This window comes from Pholcus phalangioides, unplaced genomic scaffold (assembly GCF_987345545.1).
Source record: "Pholcus phalangioides strain wild (caught in Gottingen) unplaced genomic scaffold, Ppha-v1.0 ptg000043l_1, whole genome shotgun sequence".
Classification (NCBI taxonomy): Eukaryota; Metazoa; Arthropoda; class Arachnida; order Araneae; family Pholcidae; genus Pholcus; species Pholcus phalangioides.
In genome coordinates this window covers 3,051,987-3,065,533 of record NW_028301629.1, presented here as the reverse complement: position 1 = coordinate 3,065,533, position 13,547 = coordinate 3,051,987, and the positions used below count along the sequence as shown (strand labels likewise).

The 13,547-nt window shown below is 37.2% G+C and overlaps 1 protein-coding gene across 5 annotated transcripts in view; it reads left to right on the top strand.

Annotated features, from left to right (window-relative positions):
• The window catches only part of LOC149063793 (recombining binding protein suppressor of hairless-like), a 100,115-nt gene extending 87,014 nt beyond the window's left edge, over positions 1–13,101 (top strand). For all 5 annotated transcript variants that reach the window (XM_089255572.1, XM_089255573.1, XM_089255571.1 and 2 more), the window contains 3 exons: positions 1,133–1,236; positions 5,615–5,696; positions 8,529–13,101. In XM_089255572.1, the coding sequence (XP_089111698.1) occupies positions 1,133–1,236; positions 5,615–5,696; positions 8,529–8,729 (387 nt within the window). In that variant the 3' untranslated portion in view covers positions 8,730–13,101. The remainder of the gene's footprint in view (positions 1–1,132; positions 1,237–5,614; positions 5,697–8,528) is intronic.
• Positions 13,102–13,547: the final 446 nt, after the last annotated feature.

The window sequence follows — 13,547 nt, the reverse complement described above, 5'->3', positions numbered from 1 at the left end:
TTTTTTATATCAGCAAATTTAGTTTGAAAAAATTCTAAAAGAAGTCACACAGACTTTGTTTTATTTGACTAAGCTGTTAAACTACAAATTTTCAAAGCAAAAGTTCTGAATAATTGATAATTGAAATACAATATCATTTAAAATTACCAATATTTTCATTTTCAATTAAAAACACCAATTTTATTTATAAGTTTGATGAATTTTAAGAAAATGAATGTTCTGCCAAAACAACAGCCAAATACTCATTATTCGGCTAAATCACTGTTTGTCTCATCCCTAATGCAGATGTGCCAACTTTTGGAATCCAGAAATCCGGAGATTCTCCTGAAGGGGGGTACCCCCACCACCTGGCACTAATTTAGAATTTTTTTTCATCAATTAAGAAAAAGTTCCATTCTCCCCCCCCCCCTCCCCCAAAACAGAATATAATTCCATGGCAGTCTTTCCATGCAGAATAGAGAAATCCCACCTACATATACTGTTCATAAAACATAAGAGTTTCCTTTCATGGATGCTATCAGTGATTGATAATCTTGGATATATGAACTCTTAAAATCTTTATATAGCTTAAAGTTTTATATTTTCTTTCTGAAGACATATTTAATCAGAGGAAACAATTTAAAAACTTCAAAATACAAAGCTGCTGACGAAAATACTTGTGTTTACCGCACGGCTGTTAATGGAATACAATAATAATTATACAGTAATTTTGGCAACCAAGGTCATGCCCCTGATAAATGATTGCCAATAAATGCTATGTAAGTCACGTCTTTGCCAGTTACTTAAATGCGGTCACCAAGACTTTTTTATGGCTGCTCGATGGAAATGACCACGGTTGTCCTCCATGGGTGTTTTCCCTAATGGCGACAGCAGTCATTGACGTCACGACGTGAAAGCTTGCGTAAAATCTAATTTTCTGCCAAAATCCAGAGAAATTTCAACAAATCCGGAGAATGGGAGGAAGGATGAAAAATCCGGAGTCTCCCACCTAAATCCAGAGAGTTGGCAGGTCTGCCTAATGGATACCTTACACCTGAGATTTGTTATGTCCTGACATATGCAGATTATTATTTCATTACATGATGTTTTTCCTTTCAATGTTATGGAAAATTAATTCCATTCTATTGTGCAGCTAAATGGTGGAGGTGATGTAGCCATGCTGGAATTGACTGGAGAGAACTTCACTCCAACTTTGAAAGTTTGGTTTGGAGAAGTTGAAGCTGAAACCATGTACAGGTGAGCTGTTTGAATTGCTCTGTGAATTCTTATGATTTTTTTTTTGCCATATTCAATATCATATACATAATAGAAATCATACATTTCTATATACATCATATAATCATACACATTCTATAATGATAATTTTTTTCGGAAGTGAAATGAAGTGATGTATATTAATCGAATCGGGTGAAAAGCCCCTGGAGCCGAAGGGAGCCAGGTTGTTGACTGTTGGACATGAGAGATGTCTGATGCTCTGGTTTAGGCGTTGATGTAAATAAATGTGATTATAAGTTATTCTCGTTGGCTCTAGAGTATACTTAAATAGTGATGCAATCTCGTACACTCCAGGTAAACAGCTCTTAGCAGTAGACGCCCTTTCAAGAGCCCCTCTTGGCAGTGACAACTCCTGTGAATTAGAGGAAGAGACTAAGGCCTACCTGAGACTTGTCATCTCTATACTTCCTGCTTTGGAGGCTAGGTTATTAGAGATCATACATGGACAGAAAAAAGATGTCACGATCGCGAAGATAATTTCTTTCACCGCTGTCACCTGGCCAGATAAGGAAATATTGAGCCAAGCAGAATTACCATACTTCTATGTCAAGGACGAGCTGTTCATCGAGGATGACTTACTGCTACGAAACAGTCGCCTTGTGATCCCACCAGTTTTACAGCAAGACATTCTAGAACGAATTCATTGTGGTCACTTGGGAGTGGACAAGTGTCGTGCCCTTGCAAGATAGTGTGTTGAGAAGGCAAGGATAGAAAAGCAGAGGAAAAATTACGATAATCGCCATGGTGTCCGCACTCGAGAGCAGCACTGAATGTAGGAGAGACAGTGTAGGTGGCGGACATGAAGACGTGGGGTGAAATCGAGTGCAGGGCAGATACCCAGAGATCTTTCATCATCAAGACGCCAAGGGGATCTGTGAGAAGAAATCAGTTCCACCTGAACAGGACTGAACGCCCTGAGCCTGGTTCAGAATTGGATCCAGGAATTGTAGAGCTTCCACTCATTGGTGCGACAGTTTGGGATGACAACACCATGCTGAGAAGGCCAACTGGAGAGTCGTCAGGAGAACAAACATCCGTCCCCATCAGAGCAACTCGATATGGTCGTGTGGCGTGGAAGCCCCAGCACTATCCGCTCACTGACACTATAAACTTGAGTCATTTTTATGAAAAAAATAAACATAAAAGGGGGGATGTGTCGGAAGTGAAATCAAGTGATGTATAATAATCAGATTGGGTGAAAAGGCCATGGAGCCGAAGAGATACAAGGTTGTTGACTGTTGGACACAAGAGATGTCGGATGCTCTGGTTTAGGCGTCTATGTAAATAAATATGATTATAAGTTCTTCTCGTTGGCTCGTGTATACTTAAATAGTGATATGTCTAGGAGGCCAAGCGAAGCAATAATCACTTTATACACCCTAGACACTACCGTGGAATGAAATATTATCTTATCGTTTGGGAATTTTTTCATTTTAGCAAAGTATGGAATGAACCAATATCATTACATTATCAAAACATTTGCTTATAGTTATCAATAGGTGAGAGAAAGATGGAGCACTGACCACACAGTCAAGTATGATTTTGCCCACAAATGCATATAAATATTAGTATACATCCAAAACTTTATATCCAAAAGCCAAAACTTGGAAAAACATGTTTTTTCCTTCTCAGTATGGGTGTACCACCACCATGGTGATTTCCTTTGTTGTCATAAAATTTAACTTGCCTTGTAACTGCAGTCTTTGAAAAGACAGTTTCCTAAAATCTGCGCAAATGGAAGTCATGTGTTAAACTCTTTTGAATATTTTGATGGCACCTTGGTTCATGGAAAGAAATAAGCTGTGTATGTTGATAAGCAAAAAAGCAACTTTCATGCATGGGTTGAAAGTAACTGACAGTTTTTGGCAAGGCTTATCGCAAATAATGGGTATGAACATCACATTAAAAGAACTTTTTGAGATTGGCAGTGATGCTGAGATTAAGATATGAAATTTTGACCTTCTTCGAAAAATTGGCAGGTACCAAATAAGCCTTTTCATTCTGATTTTAAAATCACTGCAAAGTTTTCATCTTTATGTAATGTAACCTCTCAAAAAGAAGTGTAGTTTCATTATATATGGTGCTCTGATCGAATAAAATAATTCTTACTTGATTATCACTTAATAATCTCTTCCCTCTTAGCAATAATCCAGTGATTGGTTTGAATTTCAGAAATGAACACATTTGTCGGGAAATTGTGCAACCTAAGGTAGCGTAAGTCTGGACATAAGTGGTGATCATTGGTCTAGCAGTGTTATTCTATAGAAGTTTCCCAATCATTTTTGTCCCATTGCCCCCCTTCTTCAGAAATTTTTTTCTCCCATCGCCCACCAACACAATCTAACCCATAGAATCCTATGTTATACCTGTAGCTTCTACCGCCCCCCCCTGGAATATTCCATTGCCCCCAGGGGGGGGGGGGTGTTAAAGCCCACGTTGGGAATCACTGCTATAGAAGAAGACTTGAGCTCTTGATTTTTAACGTAGCGCTTATGTTCATAGCATTAATATATCCTATCTAAAACAATAACTCCTTTATAATGATGCATTCCTCCGGTCCCTTAATTATTATTATATACAAATACAAATACAAATACAACGCCACAACAGGCAAAATGCCCAACGAGGTGGCTAATAAAAAGATGCCCATAAAAATATGGTTGTCATATGTTTCAAAAATACAGCAACCCAATTAAAAATGCAATTAACACAAATTACAAACAATATATACAAATGATAAAATATTATACAATGCCCATAAAGAATACTTATGGTTGTCTTATTCTAAGAATGGATAGCTTCTCGATTTACCCCAACATGTTTATCGTATTTCTTTTTAAACGTGTCAATTGTGTTACAATTTACTACCTCCGGGGGTAAGCTATTCCATTTATTAACAACCCTATTGGAGAAAAATTCCCTGCGACACCATAACCTTGCATTGTCCCTCACCAATCGATACTGGTGTCCCCTTGTAAAAGCAGTCGATTGGCGGTGTACTAAAAGTTCATGGTCCATCCTATCCATCCCATTGAAAATTTTGAACACTTCGATCATATCTCCTCGACACCTCCGTTCATCCAATGTAAACATATTCAAAAAATGAAGTCTTTCTTCATAACTCAAGCCCTGTGTGCCAATAAGGACACGCGTAGCTCTTCTCTGCACCCCTTCAACCAAGTCTATGTCCCTCTGTAGGTATGGTCTCCAAAACCTTACAGCATACTCCAGTCCAGGACGAACTAAGCCTCGAAAAAGCGGAAGAATGACTTTAGGAGAACGCGAAGAGACCTTTTTGAAAATGAGACCAAGCATTCTATTCGATTTTTTGACAACCGCTGAACAATGTTCAGAAAACTTAAGTCGCTCGTCAATGAGAATTCCCAAATCGGTGACTCTAGTTGCATCCGGGATAGTGACACCATTCAACTCGTAAGAGAACCGTGGGTTGTTCGAACCAAAATGAGCGACCATGCACTTATCTACGCTAAACGTCATGCTCCATTCATTTGCCCATGCTGCAATCTTGTTTAAGTTGGTCTGGAGCAACTCCCTATCGCTTTCATTCCCGATTACCCCCATTAGCTTCACATCATCTGCGAATTTGCTAGTAATTCCATCGATACCCTGATCGAGTTTATCGATAAAAAGTGAAAAAAGTATGGGGCCAAGGACACTTCCCTGAGGAACTCCACTTGTGACGTCTGTCCAACCAGAGAATTCCCCGTTCACCATAACTCGTTGCGACCTATCTCTTAACCACGATTCTATCCAATTCAGCAAGTTGCCCCCTATTCCAATCTCGTGTAAACGCTTCAAGAGTTTGCCATGTTGGACCCGATCGAATGCCTTCTGGAAATCAAGGTAAACAACGTCGACATTTTTGCTCTTACCCAAAGCCTTAGTCACGTAATCATAGAAGCAAAGGAGGTTAGTTACACATGACTTCCCCTTCCTGAACCCATGCTGATTATCCGACAATACATTATTCTCGTCTATCCACTTCACAAACTGCCTTTTGATGATAATTTCCAAAATTTTCGAGAGGGAGCTCGTCAAACTCACTGGACGATAATTAGACACCACTTCTCTACTACCCTTCTTAAATATATAGGTGTTTCTCTTTATATGCATTGCACCAATCAGTTTTTATTACTATTTATGCATCTTAAAGAGATTTTCAACATTAAAATAGGTTTTTCATTAGCATGAGTAGTATTTAATAATAAAGTTGATAAAAAGGCTTCAGCATTAAAACTATTCCACGACTCAATGCATTTATTTTATTAGATGATTAATGGAACTCTGAGAATGTTTAATTTGTAATTATTTTATTCAGGTGCCAGGAGAGCATGTTATGTGTTGTACCTGACATTTCTGCATTCAGAGAAGGTTGGCAGTGGGTTAGGCAACCTACACAAGTATGTGTTCCTAGCTTCTCAATTCAACTACTTTATCATGCAGTTTTTTTAAAAAATATGCTATACGGGCATACATTATATGCATAAATTCACAGTTTGTTGCTACAGGGTAATTTACTACTGTTTACTCTCAGTGCATCAGGGTAAGATTCTCTTGATGCTTTTTCTAGTCAGTTCGCAGTGGTTTACCACTGATCATTTTTCATTTTTGTCGCACCACAATCATTTTCTGCACACAAGGGCTAATTAGACTGACTGACCAGACACGGCCCAGGCTCTGTCCCTCCTGGGATATAAGCCTTTTACCCATGTGGGAGGGCTAATTAGACCGGAACCTACGATTTATTGCTGATTCCGAACGGCAGGCTTGTTTTTTATACTCATCGAGAGGTTGGTGCACTAATCTCTCAATGGGGGACTCCCTGCGGTAGCAATTTTTTGCTGCAGTCAAGTTGCCGTTTTTTTTGTTTTACCTCTGTGTCAGGAAAGTTTTCTGACAAGGACGAACCGGGTATCGAACTCATGACACCTCTAAACATCCTTTGGTACTTTAAGCTAGTATCTTATTGACCGGGCTACTGCGCCCCAGTGGTTTACCACTCATGGACTGACTCTTGGTCATTCAATATGTTCGAGTTTCAAAAACTAATTTTATTTTCACAGGTTTACTTTTTCAGCTCCTTATCACAGCCACCTAATAAGAACCTGAGTGTCAGTGGACTCGCAATCTATTGCACAGGGTTCACTTTCCCAAATGGGAGATCAGCTTGCATTCATGCCTTGAAGGACTAAATTTGGACATGATTGATTGATATTGTTATACAAGTTGCTGGCTAAAATTTGTTGATTAATGTTACTTTTGTTGGTTTATTTTATATGACAACCATATTTTTATGGGCATCTTTTTATCAGCCACCTCGTTGGGCATTTTGTCTGTTGTGGCATTGTATTTGTTTTGTATTTATTTTCATTTGCAGTAAACTTTTTGATTTCAAGTAACTTGGTTTACAAGCGTTCTGCAAGGCGAGCACAAATTCTTGACGAATTTGACTTTATAAATGAGCTGTGTTTTGCAATATCAGTGGAACATATAATAAAGCCTCCTAGATGAAGCCTACTACTACGACTATTTAACTGTACAAGCACCTCTTACACATTTCTACATGAAATTTCTCGTAGTCTCCTTCACCAGATGCATAGGAGAAGCATCAAAGAAAATATGGAATTGTGAAGTATAGAGAAAACATATACATAAAGCCTCCCATCTATTAGTCTTCATCTAGGACCAATTCATTAGAAATTCCACGTAGAAATGTGTAGGAGGTGCTTGTAAAGTTAAATAGTCGTAGTAGTAGGCTTCATCTAGGAGGCTTTATTATATGTTCCACTCATATTGCAAAACACAGCTCATTTATAAAGTCAAATTCGTGAAGAGTTTGTGCTCGTCTTGCAGAACGCTTGTAAACCAAGTTACTTGAAATCAAAAGTTTACTGCAAGTGAAAATGACTAAACTTGTTGTTAACCAACAAATTTTAACCAGTAACTTGTATAACAAGATCAATCAATCATGTCCAATTTTAGTCCTTCAAGGCATGAATGCAAGCTGATTTCCCATTTGAAAAAGCGAACCCTGTGCAATAGATTGCGAGTCCATTGACACCCAGGTTCTTATTAGGTGGCCGTGATAATGGGCTGAAAAAGGAAATCTTTGAAAAGAGAATTTGTTTTTGAAACTCTAAGACATTGAATGACCAAGAGTCAGTCCATGAGTATTACAAAGGGGGCCTTTATTTCTTTCTGTTGCTGTTAAATATGCATTTAATTTTTTTTTTTTTGAATATTTGAAGAGGGTTTCACATATTGCATATTATTTACTCAATCTACTCCTATAAAAAAATAAAAATCAACAAAATAACAGCTTAATATTTTGATAGCAGGTGCACCTGACATAAAATTGAGAAAATAATCTATCGAAGGAAGGTGGGGCCCCAAAAAAAAAAATTAAGAAAACTACTTCAGCTAGGTGGTTTGTGGTGCGCATCGGACGACTTTGGCCAAAATGAACTATGCGCCTTGCACACACATCGAAGTGCAGAACTTTTGTGCATGTCCAAACTGGAACGAATCTTGCTTTGGACAGTAAGTGTAGTGGATCTTCAATACTGCATCAATTTCTGGAGGAGGAGAGTTCCACACGCACCAATGAAAGTCATTCATTGACTTGTGAAGGGCGTCGATCTCCCGGTGGTACTATGATACCACTGTAGTTAATGATAATCACAACAGTACTGACGGAGAATTACCCACCTCTGACTTGGATTATTCCTTTAACATGTTTCGTATCAATCTTTTTAATTTTATTGTCCTGGTGTGAGCTGCCCCACGGTACTGCACATCCCAATGCCCATCGCCTTAACCACTCAGCTACGTCGTCATGGGTGGGTATGAACAAAAAAAATGCATTCCTGCCTCTACCAGCAATCAACCCCCCCCCCCCATTTGCTGCACGAGTGCTCTCATCACTAAGCTAAATAGGAGATGAAGTGTTATCTATCAGGAGTGGGAACGCTACTGACTAGAGATTGGTCCCTACTGTAGTGGGCATTGTTAAAACTCTAGTTGAGTATTTTCTCCTCGGAAGCAGCACCCCCCCCCCTCCAATACTGGAACAGTTTTTTTTTTAAACAAAATTATGTCGACTTATACGACTTAAAACTATGACGACAAGTATATACCATAATTTGATAGTATATGACTCACCACCAATGGTAGTAAATTATCAACTAGAGTGTTTTTCAACTATTTTACTACATTTTATCTTCGTTTTCCAGGTTCCTGTATCCTTAGTTCGAAATGATGGCATAATTTATTCCACTGGACTGACATTCACCTATACACCAGAGCCTGGACCACGAAGTCATTGCCCCGCTGTCGATGAAGTTCTACACCCGACGGCTATACATCATCGAAGGGACTCTGATGGTAGACCACCTCCTCCTCATATCTATTCGAACTCGGATCATAACATGTGAATAGTTTACGAGAACACTGTTTTAATTTTTTTATGTTGTGTGTGTGTGTGACGTCTCTTTCGTTCTGTACAGATATTATTATATTTTGACTCTCTTACTTTCAGAACAAAATCACTTTTTATGATAAAAATTATATTACAATTTTAATTATATATATATATATATCTATATGTAAATATTCATTATCCGAAAGTTTTTATTGCTCGCTAAATCACTTGGAAAAAAACCATTATAATGAAGTTGTAAAAAAGAATGTCCTTAACATGTTTTGAACATGCCTGTGGCAAAAAACGTTTTGCGTATGATGTAATTTTTTTCTCGAATGAAATGTTGTTTGTGTTTTTGTAATACATATTTAATTTGTTTTCCTATTGCCTATTTCTGTTGTTGATTGAAAAAATTAAAGCGATATTGTAGTCAGACCTTTGTATAATGTCTCCCTCTAGAGACAGAATAGACTTGATAACGAGCAAGCCCAATTTGCTATTTATGTTGAAAGGACCCTTTAAAAATTGACATCGATATGAGGGAGATATTAAAAACGTTTAACTGAACGGTTTATGGTTGAAAGTTTTAAGTTGAAGACCTAGTGATAAGATTAAAGAGAGGTTTGACTGTGACACACTTAGATTTCGATGTTGAATTAATTTTAGCAAATCCGTTTCACTTAACAAGATCATCATTTCATCATCTTCAGTGATAGAACAAACTACATACAGCCCTGGCTTAAAGCTGGTTAAGTGTATCTGCTCCACTCTAAAAAAAAGGGCTGCAGAGTTGACAGCAGCACCATCTGATGTTTCATAGGGCAGAGCTTGCAGGTTGAAAGTGCATGGTCACCTAATTCATATTTTTATCTCATCCATTACAACCTGGAATAAAACTTTGCACCCCAGACATATCTAATTAATATAGCAACAGCTGTGTGAAATGGAATAAAAATTGTTGAATCATGCTTTGTTTGCAAGATAATTTCAATTGGTCCTCTCTCAAAATGACCTTCCATAAACCGTGAACCCAAAAAAAAACACCACAAGCAATAGCTAATCTAGCCTTATGTACTCTCCTGAGCAAAAAAAATGGTGCCTTGTGTGTGAAAAAGATGAAAGATGCTTCCAATGCTGGTAGCCAATCATAGATCCGAAAAACCTATGATTGCTGAGAGGGCACTGCTGCAAAGTTCAAGAACTGGTTTCTTGACCATGAAACTGATAAAGCTTAAAGTTGATTTGTCCCAATTTGTTTTAACGAGATATAAGCATAATATTCTGAAGGGTTGTGTGAAGTGGTGGAACTCAGTCAATTTGTACCAGTTCAGAAAAACAGATACCTAATTTTTTGTGCAGTTTGAGGGGACCAGTCATCTGACCATGTCATCTGTAATCAGTTTGTCCTCTAAGGCGGATGCCTGCCCGGCTGGCCTAATCACAGTGAGCAATTTGTTAAATTATTCTAACTCCATCACCAGTTGAGCTATAGGTATCATCAGAAGATTCTGGAAAACATTTGTTGGCATTTTATTGGAATGAAAAATTAAAGTACTTCTAATTCTAGCTGATTGAGTTGAAGAATTGTAGTAATAAAGGTTCTTTTGTTTCACCCTCCATTGTGTGCAATAAAAAGTAATGAAGTCGGGTCCAATGCATCTGCCAGATGTGCACATGAAAACTTCTTATTTGAAAAATGATGTACTCATCATTCTCATTCCTATTGAAATGTTGATTACCAACAATGTGATACAGTGCTTTCCCACATTAGCCAGCATAAACATTTATGTAAACCAGAACTTTTGTATGTTGGAATCCGGTCTATTCCCGGCATGTGTTGGGGGGGAAAACAAGGTTAATAAGGATCATATGGTAATGGTATATAATCGTACATTCAAAAGACCAATATCGATTATATTGAATACTGAACAAAGACATGAATCTGAATAAAATGATAGTTTTCACTATAGCAAACACGTTTTGTCCAGGAATTTGATAATAATGAAAATGAAGCATTTACTTATGCTGGCAGCTCGTTCTAACCTAACTATCACCAGCCTAATACAAAAATACTGAGTTTCACACTTTTTTTGGCATGTTGAGTATTGAATATGCTGTAGCTTTTGCATTACCATATTTTGCAATTCTTTAATTTTTTTCTCTGCTTATTCAAATCTTAAACACATGATGAAAGAATACAAAAATACTTTGCAGTCTGCTAATTTTTCCATTTAGCTTATCTAATTTGCGAGAACAGATATGCTTAATATTTGACATTTGCAATAAACCAAGATTTACAATAGCAAATGTGAAATTTGAACCATCTCAAACATAGTTTGTAAAACACGAAGGATCCTAAAATGCAGAGAACAGACAAGGTTTAAATCATTAATCGATTTTTGAGTTCAGATATTTAAGAATTATTGAATCTGTGACAAATATCTCGGTATGCTATACTTTCTCCCTTGCTGTTTCCCAGAATGCTGGCTAATGGGGTGGAGGGAATACGGTAATTGGAATTAAACCAACCTTATCGCATGGTCTACAATTCCTTCTCTCATAAAGTAAATTGTGATAGTTTCCACCTGTTTTCTGTGGATCAACATCTGCGATACTGAAACAAAAGTAGAGCCTAGATAATCTGAGTTAAATGCAACTGAAGCCAACTTGGATTAATAAATTTATTAACTTCCATGTATGGTGTGCCAAGCTCTTTCACATGTGCTTAGTTTTGCTTTGTGGCTCACAACCTTAATTTAAATCAGTTTCCCAAACATTTTTGTTCCATTGTGCTTCCCCCCCCCCCCCATCATCATCAGAAATTTTTTCCCTCTGCTCCCAATTCAAGTCAACCCATAGGATCTTATGATATTTCTGTAGCTTTTACCGCACCCCTTGCCCCAGAGGGTGATATTGCCCACTTTGGAAAACACTGATTTAACCCTTTAAGCAGGTTTTGAAGTTAAGTTTTCCTCATCCACATAACTGCCACGTTGGAAATAAAAACATGTTAAGAACCCAAGTTATTTTGGAGTGACCAAAATAAAGCAGATCAAGTTTGATGAGATACCCTGGGATTGCCATTGTAAGGGTTAAATGGTCAATAAGGCCCACACTAATGGGATACTGGCCAGTGGGGCTGGAGTATCTGGTCTGGAAATAGTTGCTCTTGGTAGAAAAAGCAGCATTATACCTTTCGAAAAATAGTAGCTGCTGCCACAAATAAAAGATATTTCCAGGTCTACTACTCCAAAGAGGTCCAGAGAAAATGTTTTTCTGAGAAGGGCAACATGGTAAGATTGGACAGGTAAGTTTTGTCAACTAGATCTTCATGGTTGCCATTTCTGCCCTCACATTCAATTTCATTGTTCTCAGATTTCTTTGACATCTGTAGTATTTTCTGTAGGTTATGTTGAGTTATAGCTCCTCGGAGCCTCCACCATGGGTAGCCCAGCAATGAATTCCTCTTAATGTGACCGAACAGGGTCATGGGTCAGTATCCATTAGCTGTGAGCTGTTTAAGATTTGGACATCTTTTATTGAGAAGCCTGTGGAAAAGCGAAATATAACCCTTAAATAAGTACAATGAATCTAAAGATTTGCTATTCAGAACTTCTATGTAATTTTGCCGCATTAATTTTCCCTAATAGGGAGTTAAAAAGCTTTGAAAATCAATGACCACAATTGACAATATATAAATTTTGCTATAATTGAAAAAAAAACAAGGTCGCGAAGGTGCAGCGCAAATAGAATTTCCCCTCAATATTTTGTTAATATGTGTAATGCTATGAACTGAACAAATTTTCTGTCTAGAATATCCTGTTGGGATTTTTGCTGAAAGAATCATACAGAGCGAGAGAGATTTCTTTCCATTATTTTGGTCTTGCTGACTTGAAAAAAGTTTCACAGATCTGAGCTCGCATTGTTATTTGAATTGCGAACAAATAATATGCATGAACCAAAGCAAAAATAATACTTCCTTATAAATATACTTATTTAACATTTTAAAATTTCTCAATATGTAATCTATTGATATCCATTCATCCTCAGCAAAACAGTTTGATCATCACAGTTCTGTAGTAATTTTCATTTTGGTCATTTATGCCATGTTACATGAGTTATGAATTCAAGGCCAGTTTTCAATTGTTTTTTTCTTTTTCATATGAATTCCATGTACAATCAGCCATTCCTGATGAATGTATATAATTATGATGTAATGTGTAAAAAAATGACATGTGGAAAAAAAGAAACAATCAATTATGCATTACTTTGTTCTGATTAGTATGACAATATATTGTTCAGATGTGAATGATATACATACATATAGCTATTTATTCTTTATTGGAAAAAAAAAATTCCCTGTGAATAAAAAAATTATTTTGTTATGTGTGGTTCTCAATAGATGGCAACATGGTGTCTACAAAATGACTATATGCCAGGTCTGTCTCAAAAATAATGAGAATGATCTTGAAAATTACTTTTCTTGAGATGTGCGAGAAATTGTAATTTTCCTTTTTTTTTTAATACAATGAAACCTCGATATAATGCTGCAGACGAAAAAATATATCGCCATAAAGCATAGTTTTTCAAACTTGTTTGTGCATTGCCCTCTTTGGGTAACACCGCCCTAGAGGGGTTATCATAAAATTGAGAGGCAGCAGTTTTACATTGGAGCACAGACATTTCCAAACCAGATTTGAAAAAAAATATCATAGAGGGATTTATCGTTGTAGCAAGGCTTACTGTATTATGTGATTAAACTTTGCTATATTAATTTCCTTTGTCCATCCCGAATCATTATGTTGGACATCCCATTGAAATGAGACTGGTA